Source organism: Pangasianodon hypophthalmus, chromosome 3 (genome assembly GCF_027358585.1).
Source record: "Pangasianodon hypophthalmus isolate fPanHyp1 chromosome 3, fPanHyp1.pri, whole genome shotgun sequence".
Taxonomy (NCBI): Eukaryota; Metazoa; Chordata; class Actinopteri; order Siluriformes; family Pangasiidae; genus Pangasianodon; species Pangasianodon hypophthalmus.
Window position 1 is genome coordinate 19375551 of NC_069712.1, and position 17938 is coordinate 19393488.

The window sequence follows — 17938 nt, forward strand, 5'->3', positions numbered from 1 at the left end:
CATGCTCCTATTTATGGCCAGGAGAAAACACACACACACACACACACACACACACACATACACACACACACACACACACACATATGCCTTATGTGAATCACTGAGGTTGAATGTTTCAGGGGGAGTTGTTGGAGGGAGGGGATTCAGAGTTAAACAGCACTCTGTTAACCCTTTGTTGTCTGACTAGAGTGTAGATAGAAGGGCAGTAGGATATCGGTATATGGTTGGACCCCTTGCCCTGTGATCAGGTTGCTATGAGTATCTCAAAATAGCACTGCTGTGCTCCAACGTGTTATAAACTTAGTTGTTTAGAATTAGAAAAGGTAATAAAGCCTTTACAAAGCAAATATAACTGCATTTTATTAAATGAGAGGTTATACAGTTTTGATGTTTGCACACACACATGGTATCTGATAAATTACACAGTAACATTTAGCTGTAATGCGATTTTGAGACTTGATAGCATGGACTGTGCACTAAACAAAAGTCTTTTAAAGTGTTTTTTAAAGTGTTTTAAATAACAGGTATGATCAGTGCAGCTCATTTGAGATTTTTATTCATTGTTAACTATGTGGTATTTCAATGCCAGTGGCAATATATTTATCATGCAATGCCAGTTCTACTATGCTAAAATATGGCTACCACACATTTCCTCACCATTCAGATAAGCATGGCAATATTGACTATATAACTAGTGAATAGTAATCAAAATTGCTGCTGATCAGCATGACCTCCTTACCCTGTCAACTCTCCTGCCATGGATATGGAATTTAGTCCAGGATACACTGTGTCCAAGGACAGCTATGACCTCACTTTTGCATCACTGCATGATTCAAATCACGCACGGTGAGCATATGCCCAAGAGAACTGAGATGAACAAAGCCCAGTCTTGATTTTCTTTTTTAGTTTACATAGCCACCCTTTTGGGTATAATTATAACAATGCCACCCTTATGAAAGAGAAAATGAGAATTTAATGGAGAACCATATACTGTGACCTTCCAAGGTCAACCTGCCATGTTTCGGTAAAACAGCTATGATTCCAACTTGAGGTGTGATGTACAACTTTTTAACCACCAAAGCACCATAATTGTCCTTAATTTCATCTTTAACTGAAGACCATGTATACAATGCATATGTTTGTTGGTAAATGAGACTGAACTGTGTAGGGGTAAATTTAACATTGATTATGTTACAGCAGGATCATGCCAGGGTGCGGCTATGTGTCAAATGGTTCTAAAAGCTTCTAGCACACTCCTTGATCCTTTAGCAAGATTTATTTTGGTGGTGAACAACTGGTTGAAAAGTGCAGAGTGTGTTACCTTCTGGCTCTCCCTTTTAGTTTGTCATAGCTAGTCTTGCCAGAGTCCCTGCTTGCACTCTGCACGTGATATACATTGTCCTTAACCATTACGGGACAATAAGCATACCTAATAATCTCTGCCTCTCTCATCCAACCCCCCCAGCCTCTCCCTCTCTCTCTCTCTCTCTCTCTCTCTGTCTCTCTCCCTCTGTAAAGCTACACATGCTACACCTGTGATACCAATGATGCTGAGTCTTTCTGCTTTCCGGACCTGCCTGATGCATCCTGATGCCCTACTTCTGGTTGGATTTCTCATCAACTGGAAATCCCTCACTGCTGCTGAGAATGGCCCCACATCAACAGCCTGAAGAACATTGAGATTACTGAGGATGGTACCACTTAAAAACCATGAAGATGGCTTTGGACCACAATTCATATGAACAGTTATGCTATGGTGACTTAGGACTACAATTGCTATGATAGCATTAGGGCTGCAATTGCCACGAACAGTTTTACACTCAACAAACAACTTCATGTGAAAACTGTAATGAATTTACTGGTTGCACAATTGCACCATGTAATTTGACCATGTAATACACAGTTATAGAAGGGATTTATTTATAATGCACTATCTGGTGTCACCCAGATGAGGATGGGTTCCCTTTTGAGTCTGGTCCCTCTCAAGGTTTCTTCCTCATATCGTCTCAGAGAGTTTTTACTTGCCACCATCACCTCTGGCTTGCCCATTAGAGATAAATTCATATGCTTAAAATGTATATCTTGAATGTGTTTATTTCTGTAAAGCTGCTTTGTAACAATGTCTGTTGTTAAAAGCGCTATACAAATAAATTTGAATTGAATTGAATTGAACTGCAGAGCTATTGATCAGCCTGCCATGCTAAAGAAGCTTTTGATGCACAAAGTGACACAGCGCTGCTGCTCTGCTGCTTTGAATAAGCATTTGGCTATTTGATTTGGCTTTAGACTCATACAGTCCACTCAGAAAGTATTGGAACAGCAAGGCCAACTCTATGGTTTTTGCTATACAATGAAGACATTTGGGTTTTAGATCAAAAGATGAATTTGATTCAATAGATCAGAATTTCATACACGAACATGGCACAATTGGTGGCAGACAACCCAAATTTTAGGTGAGCAAAAGTGTAGGAACAGATAGTCTTAAAGTAAATTAAAGTAAATAAAACTTAATATTTGGTTGCATATCCCTTGCTTGCAGTAACTGTATCAAGCAGGAGACCCACTGACATCACCAAACTGTTGCATTCTTATTTTGTGATGCTTTTCCTGGCTTGTACTGCAGCTTCTTTCAGTTGGTGTTTGTTTTGGGCGTCTTCTCCCTTCATTCTCCTCTTCAGGAGGTGAAATGCTGCTCAACTGGGTTAAGGTCTAGTGATTGACTTGGCCAGTCTAAAACCTTCCACTTTTTCCCCTGATGAAGTCTTTTGTTGTGTTGGCAGTGTGTTTTGGGTCATTGTCTTGTTGCACAATTAAGTTCCTCCCAAACAGATTGGATGAATTTCTCTGCAAATTGGCAGATGCTACGATCGTGAGTTACATCATCAATAAAGATTAGTTAGCCCATTCCAGAAGCAGCCTTGCAAGCCCAAACCATGACACTACCTCTACTATGCTTGACTGATGAGCTTGGCCTTCTGATTCTTACTGCTGATGAGTGGTTTGCATTGTGTGGTATGGTCTCTATATTTCTTCTTCAAATGATGGATTGTGATACCTTTACCTTGCCCTGTGGAAATTGTCTGGTGATGTCACTGACTGTTGTTTTTGGGTTTTTAGCTCTAACAATTTTTCTGTCAGCAACTGCTGTTGTTTTCCTTGCCCGACCTGTTCTGATGTCTGTTTGTTAGTACACCAATGGTTTCTTTCTTTTTCAGGACAATTCAAATTGTTGTATTGACTATGCCCAATGCTTGTGCAATGGGTCTGATAGATTTTCTCTCTTTTTTCAGCTTCAGAATGGCTTGCTTTTCTCCCATAGACAGCTCTCTGGTCTTCCTGTTGGTTTATCCTTTTTAACAGCAAATGCAGTCTTCACAGGTGAAACCCAGGGTGTGAACCAAGAGTAGACAATCAGAGCTATTAATTGTTTAAACAATCAGTCTAACATGGCACAGCAGGGCAGCAAGAAACACCTGTAAGTCACATGTTTCAATATTTTTGATCACTTGAAAAATGTGTGGATTCAAACAAAATGTCCAGTGTTCTAAGTTGTTTAACACATCTAGATGTAGATATCAGGAAATGAAAGCTGAAATTCTCATCATGCCATATTCCTCTTTTGATCTCAAAACCAAATGTCTTTATATATAGCAAAAATAAAAGAATTGGCCTTGCCATTCCAATACTTTCGGAGGGGACTGTATATACAACATTCATCTCTACCCTGAGTAACATATGCGCTGTGGACAATAATATGTGTGCTGAATGCAAGACACTAAAAAGAGAAGTTAGTGACTTATCATGAACTGAACTGAATCATTTTTGCTAAAGCAAACAGAATCACTCTGAGTAGAATGATAACCATATCAACGCTATGGCCTTGCCAATATTTCACCCGGTTAGGTGTCAGCATAGAGAATAAAAAAGGAGTACACTGAATTATTTTGCATTGTCCCTCCATATGGGTGCATTATATTGTTAGTATATGAATTACTGCCATCAAAAAAATTCACTTCAGGTTGCACAAACTATGGTCATGTTAACTGAGATTTAAACTGATCTAAACTTTAAACTATGACCTTAACTATGCTCAGCAAGCATGACGAGGTTGGAAGATGATACAAAGTGCAACATTTCTTAGATAAGAATGGTATAAAGTCTCAGCTAACTGTGTTATATTTGTGAATAGTATTCACTGAACACACCAAATGTTTTTGGTAGATTACAAATGTTACTAGGACATTTATATAATTTTACTAGTTTCAGTACGGACCTAAAGCCACTAGTGGTTTCTGAGGTTATAGTGGTGTCTGACAGTAATCTCAGTGCCCCACAAGCTTGACTAAACTGGATGGAAAAATAAACAAATGGGCAGCTGTCCCCTGCCTTCTAAAGTTCAAGGCTGTGTTGCATTGTGTGTACATGTTTACTGACTAAAAATCTCCATAATCTTGCCCAACCTGATGGAATTCCATTTATTACTGTTTATCATGAGGTTATCAAAGTGTTCTTGGTCACTGGAAAGGGGACTTAGAGTTAGTATAATTTCTGTGTTTTATATCATGTATAAATACTTGTAGTGTTTATACATGACTCATGATGTGGCAAAACATAACAGGGTATTGGCTTCCTTTCCCCCGTGTACATATGCTGCCAATGTGCTATTCTGCCAAGCTTACAGAGGAGCGTGTTAAACCAGCCAATGCCTGATTGATGCTGTTATCATAAGTAGGTGGGGTCCATATCCTTACTGCTGATAGGTTCTTCAGCCAACTCCGCCCTAAAACAAGGCTTGGGTAGAGAATTTTTTTAGGAAGCACACTCAGCCAGCAGAATGTTATGTGAACCAAACAGCTGGAGCTTTACACGCATCCTAATCCTGGTTTGCAGAATGACAGAGAGTCACAATAAAACAAACAAAATATGCCCTTGTCTCTGTATCTTCTCCTGTGTGATTCTCAAAAACTCACAGCTTGAGGCAGATCAGGTCAAAACCTATAGATCATATCAACAAATGTTTATATTGAGAATAATACACAATGATACACAATATGCAAATTGTATTTACAAATTGTGAAATTAAAGTATTTTCTTGGAATTTTCTTATTAATTAAGAACTAAATAGAAAGTATTTCCATCCTCCGTCATCCTTATTGCATGAATGATATCACTTTTCATTGATAATCTTCATCATTATAATCACAGTACCTGCCTGCTAGCAAGAAACCAACATAAAACCTGCGAGCATTGGGTAATTTTCCATATAACAGCAGGGGAATAGAGGTGCAAGTCAGGCAAATAATGGGAAACTGGGTGAAAGAAGAAGGCTCCATGTGATGCTTCAGTAGCCCAGTGGAATGCAGTAGCAGCTGCAGGCTGGAGTGGGGTGTCACTGTGCCTCCCTCTCAGCACATTTTCCTTACAGTAGTGAGCAGCAGCTACTGCTTCTCCCTCCTTACTCCTCTATAAATAACAGTCATCCCCAATCTGGACCCTCTTGAATACTCTGTTACAGATTCAGAATGAGCTTTTTATATAATGCTTTTGACCAAGTACAAGATGCAGGAGGATATTATGGGAGTGTAGCAAAAAGCTGTCCAGATGATGGATAGTCTCACTCTTTCAGGATCTTTCTGTAAGGAGATACTGTGTCCCATTAGAAAGTATCCTTTTCCATAATTAGTGCCTCAGAACTTCATGCTGAATGCCTCAAAGACTGAGGACAAGAATAAAGGCTCTGAAAGCATGATTATATGAGAAATGTATGAAAATAACCTAGTGCTTTACCTTTTCATTTTTAAACAGGGAATAAAACACACCCAGTTTCTTATTTTATATTTCAGGGCATACAACACTTTGTATTTTAAGACAGACAGAATTAGGCAAAATGCACTTACATATTATACCTTATCTGGATACCCACAAATCATGGAAGAAAGGAATTTAATATTTCCAGTTTCTAGTAAATGGATACTCTTACAAAGATTTTTTTTTTTTACAAAATTATATACAGTATTATTTATTGTTTTCTACAGGGCTGATCCACGTAGCTTTAGTGTGAGTTAATCAGTTACTTCAAACTGCCAGAACAGATATAGTTTCAAAAATTTTTGTAACCTAACCTAATGTAACCTCTGTCATCTGACAGCTATAAACTCATATTAGGTCAAGCAGTTCCTAGCTAATGTGGGACAGAAATTATGCTAGATTAGGTTACAAAATTAGTGTTTCTTTTATTTTTTCTTTCTATTTTTTTTTATTGGTGAATAACATTATCTCATTACAATGGCACCTGTGAAGAGGTGGGATAGAGTAGGCAGCAAGTGAACAGTCAGTTCATGAAGTTGATGTGTAGGAAGCAGGAAAAAAGGGCGTCCAAAGTGTTAGGATTTGAATGACTTTGAAGGGGGGCAAATTGTGATGGCTAGAAAACTGGGTCAAAGCATCTCCAAAAAGGCAGGTCTTGTGGGGTGTTCCCAGTATGCAGTGGTTAGTCCCTATCAAAAGTTAATGCTGGCTATAATAGAAATGTGTCAGAGCACACACTGCATCGCAGAGTGGTCAGCGTGCCCATGCTGACCCCTGTCCACCACCGAAAGTGCCTAAAGCGGGCACGTGAGCATCAGAACTGGACCATGGTGCAATGCAAGAAGGTGGCCTGGTCTGATAAATCATGGTTTCTTTTACATCATGTGGATGGCTGGGTGCGTGTACATCACTTACCTGGGGAAGAGAGCACTATGGGAAGAAAGCAAGCTGGCGGAGGCAGTGTGAGAGCTGTGTACTGGTTTGCGCTGCACTGACTCTTACTGTGTCTATTGTCCTGTTTTAGTAGTTATTGTACTGTCTTAGTTATTGTACTGTCTTGTGCTGTTTGCACATGTTTGAATGTGCGCTTTATGTAGTAATGCACTGTGTGTTCTGACACCTTTCTATCATAGCCAGCATTACCTTTTTCAGCAATCTGTGCTACAGTAGCTCTTCTGTGGGATCAGACCACACGGGCTAACCTTTGCTCCCCATGCGCATCAGTGAGCCTTGGGCGCCCATACCCCTGTCGCAGGTTCACCAGTTGTCCTTCCTTGGACCACTTTTGGTAGGTACTAACCACTGCATACTGGGAACACCCCACAATACCTGCTGTTTTGGAGATGCTCTGATCCAGTTGTCTAGCCATCACAATTTGGCCATTACCAAAGTCGCTCAGATCCTTACACTTACCCATTTTTCCTGCTTCCAACACATCGACTTCGAGAACTGAGTGTTCATTTGCTGCCTAATACATCCCACTCCTTGGCAGGTGCCATTGCAATGAGATAATCAATGTTATTCACTTCACCTGTCAGTGGTTTTAATGTTATGGTTGATTGGTATATATGTATATATACACACACATCAATGCCATGCATCTCAGCATGCACAAAACATCGAACCTTGGGGGGAATGGGCTACAACAGCAGAAGGCCACACTGGGTTCCACTCCTGGCAGCCAATAACAGGAATCTGAGACTATCATAGGCACAGGCTCATCGAAACTGGACAGTTGGATTTTGGAAGCCACTTGCTTGTAACACTTATTATTAGAGATTTTTAGATGCAACACACTCTGGATAGCTGGCATCAGTGTGTTCTCTGTGTTATCTCAGTCTATATTGGGTAAAATGGCAGTTAAAGCCAACACATTGGTTTTCTGTAAGTAAGATGTGCAGTCTAGATTTGTGCAGACAGGTAAAGGTGCTGAATAGTTTTAATAGAGACCCTCAGTACCAGCTTACTGTGCTGATGTAGATTATTGGGATATCTTCCCGTCCTCCATCCATTCTGATATTATGTTACAATATAATACAATGTTCTGACATTATGTTAAGTCTCTCAAATACTCATTCTTGACTATGTCACAGCAACGAAAACATATTTACAGCATACATATTAAGTCTATGGCAAAACAAGGCCATTGCATATATTGGATAAGACACTTAACATAAAGGCTAATTAATCAGTATACATAATAAACAAAAGAAGTAAATGTGGCCTTAATGTTTAAATAACTTCTTAGTCTGCCAAAATCAGACTCGTTATAGCTCATCCGCTTTCTCCAATCCATCAGTAAGTGCGATTGGTTTGGCCTGGAGGCTGCTCTGGTCGATGTTTCTGAGTTCTACTAGTCCCGCCTGTACAGCTGAAGGGAGATTAGACGGGACGTTATCGCCAAAACAGAGGCGAGAGTGTTATCCATGAACATAGAGTAACGCTAAAGGTAAAGCTGTTAATCAGTCTTTTTCTTCTTAGTGTTCAGTTCCGCGTTAAAACAGAACGGCTTAACTATTAGAGTTTTGTATTGTATCTAGGTTTAGCGTGAAAGCTAATGAGCAAACGTTTGAGAAATATTCCTAGCAAGTTGGACAACAGTAGCAACAATGACGTTTAATCGTGAATATTAAAAATCCTTTCTTTACACTATGCAGCTACAACGTTTACTCGTTTGTTTCTTTCTTTTTTTTCTTTTTTTTTGGAGGGGGGTGGGGGGTGGATTATTTTAATATTTCTTTACCAAGTTATGTAAGGTTGGTTAACTGAAGCTCAGCGTTAGTTAGATAATTTAGGTGTTGAATATTGTCAGAGCTTGCTGTTTTGCTTGTAAGTGCATAGTTTTAGGGCAGGCTGAGGAATGGGATGTCATAGCGCGTTTTGAGCGCGATCCGCCATTTTAACAGAGTTAATCAGTCAACTAGTCAGACATCAAGCACAGCTAGTAGACAAGTTTTCACACAAACTGAGTGTTTGAGCCATTATGGTGGGAAACTCTTATGTTATAAATCGTCGCAGTAGCACTCATTATAAAAACGTTTAGCCTGTATACTCATAAATACTGTCAGTGGTTTTATTCGTTTTGTTACTTATTTATTTAAAATGATCATTTCGTTAGAAAAAAAAAGTTGTTTTGGTTGTTACCGCTAAGTGTCTAAAAGCTGCGTCCCTAAAATTTCCGTGCTGCTAGATTAACCGTGGTTTCAGGAAGAGCTGCTGGTTTTACCGTCATCCCGTGTGGAGGCACAAATTCAGAGGTGATATGTTATGTAATGCTTACATAAAATATTTAAACATTCATGTTTTTTTAAACACCAGTGAATCTCACACAGTAGGGTCCGGCAAAAAAATTGTGCCAAATCAAATATGCGGAGCAGTGATCTGCTGTGGCGACCCCTAGCGGGAGCAGCCGAGAAACCTGGATCACAGGAGGGCAAGCATTAATACAGTCACTGTGGAGAACATTGAGGACACTACACCTGTAATATTAGAAAAGCTGTGCTGTCATATTTTGGCTTCTTGTACTCATTCATTTGTAAACTGTACACGGACTTCGAGTGTCTTGAACCTTTTAAATGGTTCAAAAGAATAGGCACCCAAGCCACACACCAGATATGAAAAGATGGCTGAAAATTTAGCAGGAATTAGTATATCCAGAGCCTTGTGCTGCGCTTAGGACAGCTGGGAACTCAGAAGTTTTCAACTCGGAACCTCTTACTTCCCACATTAGAGCGTTCACATGAACTCAGCGGTCTGAAGTCGGAAATAAAATGAATATTCACTGTATTCAGTAACATGAATACTCACATATTTTGTAGACTCAGCTGAATAGAAAAACTGAGTTGTTTGATTGGTGTTTTATTTTTAAAGTAGATGTGATAATTCACTGTTAATAGTGCAGGAAGTTACATGAAAGAGCAGCTTGATCAAAAGATTGTGCAGAAAGCGAATGAACATTTCAGTGATCTAAGTGTCACACAGTATTTTTAGCTATTTCAAATATAACCAGAAACTCAAAAGCCTGCTTAAAAACTTTAAATCACACTATTATTTCTTTTATTTCTATTATTTCGCCGCCATGTTGTAGTGACTGAGGTTCCGAGTAGAAATTTGGGTCAATCCATGTGAAATCACCTGAGGCCTCCTAACTGACCATCTCAGATTTGCTTCATATTTTATTGAAATAATGTCCAAAATTTCAGGTTTGTTTCTGCATTACTTTCTGAGAAGCTTTAAAAAGGGGATGTGGCCCTTTAAAAATGAGCACAAAAAGTTCCATAGGTTATTACTTTTGAGCTATTTGTGCTAGATGCATCAAATTTTATGGGATTGTTGTCTAGTATAAGATGTCTTTAACTTATAAAATAGAAGTTATAGAAATTATAGAAATTATGCACAGTTGCATAATTGCCTATTTATGGCCTGGTGAATGTTGTAAAAAAAAAAAAAAAAAAACAGTTTTGGCCCTTTGTATCTCCACACTCCACACTTCTTCCTTTTTTATTTTCAATTGATGAGCTTTCATATTTTAAGCCAATTTATATTCCTGAGGAGTATTGTTTGCCATGTCTGCTGATGATGATGTTAACGCTACTGTAGTAACCATTTCGAACTAGGAAGTGGAATTTTCCATGGTGAACACAGACGAGTGAAGTGATACACAAAGTGAAATATCCCAGTGCAGTTATAGGAAATACAGGCACTCTTGGAACGCTGCTCGACTGATCAGATTAGTGGCCTGGAACTAACTGTTGTATAACAGACAACAATCCCTGAAAATGTCTGTATAAGTAGTATGACTTATAGAACTTTGTAACTTTGTCACTTTTTAAATCATCTATATCTCAGGAAGTAATGCAGATACAAGCCTGAAATTTTGCACACTTTTTATGGGAAAGAGTGGCATTATTTCCAGAAAGTATGAAGCAAACCTGAAGCGGTCAGTCTGGAAGATTTTTTCTTTAAATCTGGTTATTTGAGGTGGATTTACCCAATTACAAGTTGGAGAGCCATTCAAGCTGATCTTTTCTACTAGGAAGTCGGAAATTCCCCAGTTTGCATTTGGTCATGAATGCAGCATTAGTCCGCTCGGTTTCACCATCACTTAGACTAATTTTATCCGTATGCCATTGCTTGGTGTCTCTGCAGAATTCTGCTTACAACCCCTTTTTTTCATGCTTAATTCACTTAATAAGCATGACAAACACAATAAAACAGCAATCTCTTTAGGCCTCTGAGGTATTAGAACATGTCTGTGGCATATAAACAAAAAACTAATCCTTCCAGAATGGTGGAATGATCCCATAATGCATTCCAACATGACTTCAATTCCCAAGTCCTCTACTGCAGGACAGGGGGGCATGGTATAAATACTTCTTATGCATTTTTCTGTTTAAATTATTAACTTACACACACATATATGCACATTTATCTCTCATATAGAAATACTCTTGAGGGAGCTGGTGCTTTATGACATAGATTATAATGTCAGTCTATTAAAGCAATGTATCGGTCTATTTATTGACAAACTTACCAGGTGAAAACTTAACAGTTCTGTGTAATTTAGACATTTAATGTTACCAGATGATACTGTAAATTATTCCGTGCTGATTTAATTGGCTGTACAAGGCTAACCTGGTAGTTGTGTGCTTTAGTTCAAAGAAGGGTTAGCAGCTGGTGTTTTAGAAATTGCCTCAGGTGTGTGAACATTGGACTGTATGTGTCTCACTTTATCTGAAAGTGTCTGCCAGATGAATAAATATAAATGTAATATGGAAACTAACTGTTACAAATCCAAACTAATTCCAGTTTACTTAAGTTCAAGTTGCAAATGTGGATGTGCCACTCCAATATCCGGTATTGGCATCTGGGCTGATTGACACAACACAAATCTTGTGTGTGAACACAGGACACTTTAGCCAGCTGACATGCCCTTAGCAGTACAGTTGGTCCCTCTGCATGCATAGCTGTAGTAGTGCTTCAGTGCACTTTACTCAGACTGTTTTTTTCTTTATGATTTAATTTAGGGTTTTTTTTTTGTAATAAATAATTTTGTGCTTAGATGGTATTTTCCATTTTTTTCCAGAATTGTCCCTATGAAATTTTTTATGTGACAAAGAATGGTTTGCTAAAATCAGTGTGGCTGCTTCCAATGGCCTTTACACAAGTACAGCTTGGGTGTCTAGCTCGGTTTCTGAGAAGAAGAAACTGTGTGTCTCATGCAAATAATGCTGTTAAGGATCGAGTCTATTACTGCACTTCATCTGCTCTGCGGCTCTACAGCCAACTTCTCTCAGCCTCAAAAAAGAAACTTCCAATTTTAGTAAATAAAATTCATCCAGAATATGAGACACTGACCTTTGTGGGATGCCAATCTTCCTCTAAGTCACTTACTTCTATTAACGCCGACATCGTTTGTATGTATTCGACAAATCAGCAACTACCCTTGAAGGACCAGAGCAGCCAGCCCACCATCTGTAAACCTAAAGGTACTGTCCAGCCTGCTCTACAGTTCGTCCTGTGCATGTGCTTGTATAGTGGTGTGGTTTAGATTAGCACCTGATGTAAGAGTTTCCAAAATAAGGCTGAAGTCGATTTATTCACATATAAGGTAAACTTAATTGTTTGTCTGGCTGAAACGCAGGAAAGTTTAATCTGGATTTTACTGAGTTTGTAAAAGTACATTGTACCGAGGTCAATTCAATTAGATTTTATTTATACAGCTCTTTCAACAGTGGACATTGAACCCAAATCAGCTTTACAGAAATCCGGATATAAAATTTATATTAAAAATTTAAAGTTTATCCCTAATGAGCAAGCCAGAGGCGAGGGTGGCAAGGAAAAAACTCCCTGAGATGAGAAGAGGAAGAATCCTTGAGGGGAACCACAGTCAAAAGGGAACCCATCCTCTTCTGGGTGACACTAGATAGTGCGATTATAAATAATTTCTCTTTTCTATAACTGTATACTATAGTTAAATAGTGCTAATAGTGTTAACAGGAACTTGAGTATGAGTATCATTAGACTTTTACCTCAAAGAATATCGTATCAAACTGAAGTTATTAGCTGTTCAATGATGGAGACTTAAGTGTAAACAGTTCTTAACAATTGTAGTGTTTAGGCTATCTAAGGAAGAACATCCACAGCCATCTATGGTTGTCTGTGTGGTACCATCTATAGTAACCTCATGGTGATCTTCGGGCTATCTAGTGCAGGGCCATCCTCAGCAGAAGCGATTTTCAGGGGCAAAAACTCCAAGCATAACTGGGGCATCAGGATGGATCAGGCAGGTACAGGGCAGAAGGAGTTAGTTAGAAAGAGAGAACCCAGATTATTAGATATGCGCTTGTAATGGTTTAAGGAGATGTACATTGTGTGCAGAGTTCACGCACAGATGCTATGATAACATAACTAAAAGGGAGAGCCAGACGGTAACACAGACATAAAGGTGCCCTGTGACATAAAGCAGTCAGTCACTCCACCATCAACAAACTTGAGTGAATATGTGTGTTCACTAATTTGAAGGCTGTTCCATAATTGTGGGGCTTTGTAAGAGAAAGATCTGCCCCCCTGCTGTAGACATTATTAGAGGTACTAACAAAGAGCCTGCACCTTTTGATCGAAGTCCTTCTGTCTTGTCAGAATTAAGTAGAAGGAAATTACTCATCGTCAAGTCTCTAATGTCCTTTGCACATTACTCAACTTTATTAATATATAACATATAACTAGTCTTGCTCTCTCTTCTCACTGCAGCACCATTGTCCATCGTGGAGGCGAAGACAACCATCGTGGACATGTGGTCACTCAGCCTTGGTGCTGTGGGGGCTGCCATTGCTGGCATAATTCTGGCCAACACAGATTTTTTCTTGACCAAGCCTGACTTTGCTAGTCTAGAGAATCTGGGGAATGCTGACCTCAAAACCACTGAAGGAGGTGAGTGGCATTTCATATCTATATCCACATATCAACTGTAGTAGTGGGCAATATTAAAGCTGATCTGGTATACCAGTTGCAATTCTTCTTAAGGTATAGATTTTGTCTATACTCTTATACTGGTGTCTAACACTTTTACAGGAGCATGTACTTTATAACGCCAAAAAAAAGAGAACATTAGTTTCTACAGCGATATCTATATTGTTTGTGCATGATATTGCCCAGTATCACTCAGTGCACGCATTGATTAGTCAGTAATGAAATCCATGTAACAAACAAAAACAATTGGCATTTGTATTGTCATGACTGAATGTCTCATGCACTGAATGTAGGCCTAACTGTAAAGGCTACTGCCAATAAGATTGCTATCTTAAATAATCACCCAGCTGTGGTTATTAGAGCACACACATCTAAGCATCAGTGTTTTTATAAATATATTGATATAAACAGTGTGGTTAGCAAAGATGCTCATTTTATTCAGAAATAGGAAAAAAAACCAGAACTGTTTTGGATAGAGCTATAAATCTGATCGCTTTTGTTGAAGTATGTATGGATTAGAGTGTTAATCGTCCATCACAAACAATACAAAACTCCCTTTTTATTTTTATTCAAAAAAATTGATTTATTTTTATACTAATAGTGAAGTAGTGTTCATTCAATGTATTCACACTTAATTTAGAGTTTGTGGTTTGCTCTCTTACTCTCTTGACACTCTTATGGGTTGGATCGGAAATGAGGAGACTGGAGGCGGGTTTGGGACAAATCAAAAGGGGCTCTTTATTTTCACTTTGTATTTTTTCACTTTTCAGCAATTTAATTTTACGAAGCAAATTATACACACACACACACACACACACACACACACACTCAGCTCTGTGCTGCTCGGCTCTCTCTCCCGGCTCTCATCTCTCCCCCTTTTATCCTTGCTGATGCCCGCTGAAACAGAACATATGTTGGAGAATTCCTGCACAGGTGTAGGTCCTTACCACTCACTTTTCCCAGCTCCTCACAACCCTGCCTGCACACCATATTATACTGTGATGTATAATGTGAAAATGGCCATGCCTCTCATGACATCACAGGTCATAGCTTTACAATGGAGGACATGGACAGGACAGATGGGGATCCTGTTTTTTCTATTGTCTTAAAAATGCAATGAGACAGCATGTTGGCCCTTTTATTATTTTAAAAATGATTTACACTTTTTATGCATTTAGATGAGAAGTTGTTTAAAGCTAGTACTCTCTGGGAGACGTCTGGAGCAGTGATCATGGCTGTACGGCGCCCTGGATGATTTTTGTGCAGAGAGGTAACCTTGATGCATTAGCCAGCACTTCAGTTTAGTGAAGAAGGGTTTGCTCATTGCTGATATGCCTGGTGTACTTGTCTCTCTGCAGGAAGCCGCTGAGCTATCCTCTCTGAAGCCCCAGCTGGACAAGCTTGGGGTTCCTTTGTACGCTGTGGTCAAAGAGAACATTGGTACAGAGGTTCGTGATTTCAAACCACACTTTGCTGGAGATGTCTTCCTGGATGAGAAGGTTAGAAATACTGATGTTTTTTTTTTTGTTGTTCTAAAGTGCTTTAGTGAGAAAGAAAATATACACCCACCATCTACTTCAATAGAGACACCTGTATACCTGCTTATTTATGCAATTATCCAATCAGCCAATCATGTGGCAGCAGCACAGTGCAGAAAATCATGCAGATACATGTCAAGAGCTTCAATTAATGTTCACATCAAAAGTCAGAATGGGGAAAAAGTGTGACCTCTATGACTTTGACCGTGGCATGGTTGTTGGTGCCAAATGGGCTGGTTTGAGTATTTCAGAAACTGCTGATCTGGGATTTTCACACACAAGTGTCTAGAGTTTACATACAATGGTGCAAAAAAAAAAAAAAAAAAAACATCCTGTGTGTGGAGGGTCTGCAGGCTGAAACACCTTGTTGACCAGAGGAGAATAACCAGACTGGTCTAAGCTGACAGGAAAACTATAGACAATAAAGTTTTGTGCATTCTGAGATGCTTTTCTGATCATCTTGGCTGTAAAGAGTGATTATACTCTTTACAGTATATATATAGCCTTCCTGGCAGCTCGAACCAATCTGGCCAATCTGGCCTTTTCCTCTGACCTCTCTTATCAACAAGGCATTTCCACCCAAAGAACTGTGTTTTTTGTCTTTTGCACCATTTTGTGTAAACTCTAGAGACTGTTGGGAGTGAAAATCCCAGGAGATGACCAGTTTCTGAAATACTCAAGCTGGCCTATCTGGAACCAACAACCACGCCACCGTTAAAGTGACAGAGATCACACTTTTTCCCTTTTCTGACTTTGGATGTGAAAATTAACTGAAGCTCTTGACCTGTATCTGCATGATTTTATGCACTGTGGTGCTGCCACATGATTGGCTGATTGGATAACTGCATAAATGAGCAGGTGTACCGGTGTACCTGTTAAAGAGCAAGGTGAGTGTATATCACAATGCATTGCTTTCATTTACTGTAGAAATACCTTTTGTGTATTGAAAGAACTGTGCTTGTACATTAATACTTTTAAACATGGTTATAGAAAGTGTTCTATGGTCCTACCCTGAGGAAAATGGGTGGTCTTGGCTTCATTCGTCTGGGAGTTTGGCAGAACTTCATGAGGGCCTGGAATTCAGGCTACCAGGGAAACATGAATGGAGAGGGCTTTGTCCTGGGTGGAGTGTTTGTCATTGGATCTGGCAAGCAGGTGACATTATTAGGACATGCACTATATGGCCAAAGGTTTGTGAATACCTGACCATCACACCCACATGTGGGCTTTCCCTGAACTTGCTACAAAGGTAGAAGCACACAACTGTGTAGAATGTCTGTGTGTGCTGTAGTGTTACAGTTTCCCTTCACTGGAACTAAGGGGCCTAAACCTGTTCCAGCATGACAATGCCCCTGTGCACAAAGTGAGATCCATGAAGACATGGTTTGCCAAAGTTGGTATAGAAGAGCTCGAGTGTCCTGCACAGAGCCGTGACCTCAACCTCACCACTGAGCACCTTTCATACGATTTGGAACACAAAAGCTAGTGCAGGGGTCTTCAGTCTTATCCACAAAGGGCCGGTGTGGCTGCAGGCTTTCATTCCAACCAAGTGGGAGCCACAACTGATTCCACTTATTTAATCAGTTCATTGTGGTCTCCAATCATCTGTCAAGTGTGCCAACTGTCAACTGTCTAGTGGAAAGCCTTCCCAGAAGAGTGGAGGTTATTATAACAGTAAAGGGGGACTAACTCTGGAATGGGATGTTCAAAAAACACATATGGGTGTGATGGTCAGGTGTCCACAAACTTTTGGCCATATAGTGCATTTAAACTGATAGAGCTGTTATATAAAATTATTTAAATATTCTACACTAGTCAATCTCGCATTCTAATTTGCACAACTAATTCTTGAGAAAAGATAAAAGCATTAATACAATATTTATTTAATAATTTTACTCTTTGACCTGTCAGACACTTCTGATGTTTAATTTTCTACTTTTCTGCCATTCATAGGGAGTTCTTCTGGAACATCGGGAGAAGGAATTTGGAGACAAAGTCAGTAATGAGGCTGTTTTGGAGGCAGCTAAGAAAATAGTAGTTCAGAAATAGATTAGTTTTTTGATGCTTAGCGATCTCGGGATTACGTGTAGATCATAAGCAGGTTGCTGAAACAGAACAAAATGCTAATTACTCTTGGTACTATTACAACATATCTTTTTAGAACTAACAGATCAAGCATTCATACATCTAACCTCATTGCTAAATCTAATGCAGTGAATGCTCAGGAAAGCAGTTTCTGCTGAATTGACACAAGGGAGTCTTCTTACAGACAAAATAAGTACAGTGTGTCAGTGTGATTGCATTATTTGCACCATTCAGGTACATAGTTCTTTTGTTCTTTTTGTGCACTGTTGTTTTGCACTTTAGAAGTTATTGTATTGAGCTCTTCTTCACTCAAACAGGTTCTGCTTGATGTCTACTGTGTGACTGTGGCTTGGTTTGTGTGTTTTAATGATGGTCTGACTCCAAACTCCTCAGTGAATGAGCAGACTTGAAGCTTAACATACTTTCCTGCTTACCAGCGTTTGTCTGATCGTCAAAGATCCTGTAAAAAGTGGAGTGTGCTATGTACAATAAAAACAGCAGTCACAAAAATGTGTTGACTTTTCTTTATATTTGAG

At 39.3% G+C, this 17938-nt stretch overlaps 1 protein-coding gene across 4 annotated transcripts; it reads left to right on the plus strand.

Moving 5' to 3' along the window:
- The first annotated feature begins 8099 nt into the window (after positions 1-8099).
- selenou1a (selenoprotein U 1a) lies at positions 8100-17912 on the plus strand. Of its 4 annotated transcripts, none has more exons than XM_026934529.3 (7): positions 8112-8257; positions 11894-12296; positions 13561-13740; positions 14958-15049; positions 15138-15278; positions 16308-16472; positions 17271-17912. In XM_026934529.3, exons 2-7 carry the CDS (start codon positions 11960-11962, stop codon positions 17364-17366), a joined length of 1011 nt encoding a protein of 336 aa, XP_026790330.1. In that variant the 5' UTR covers positions 8112-8257; positions 11894-11959; the 3' UTR covers positions 17367-17912. The 4 variants fall into 4 exon arrangements, with proteins under 4 accessions (XP_026790339.1, XP_026790330.1, XP_026790346.1 ...); XM_026934545.3 differs by having other exon boundaries at positions 8154-8257; positions 12245-12296; XM_026934538.3 differs by lacking the exon at positions 11894-12296 and having other exon boundaries at positions 8100-8257.
- The last annotated feature ends 26 nt before the right edge of the window (positions 17913-17938 follow it).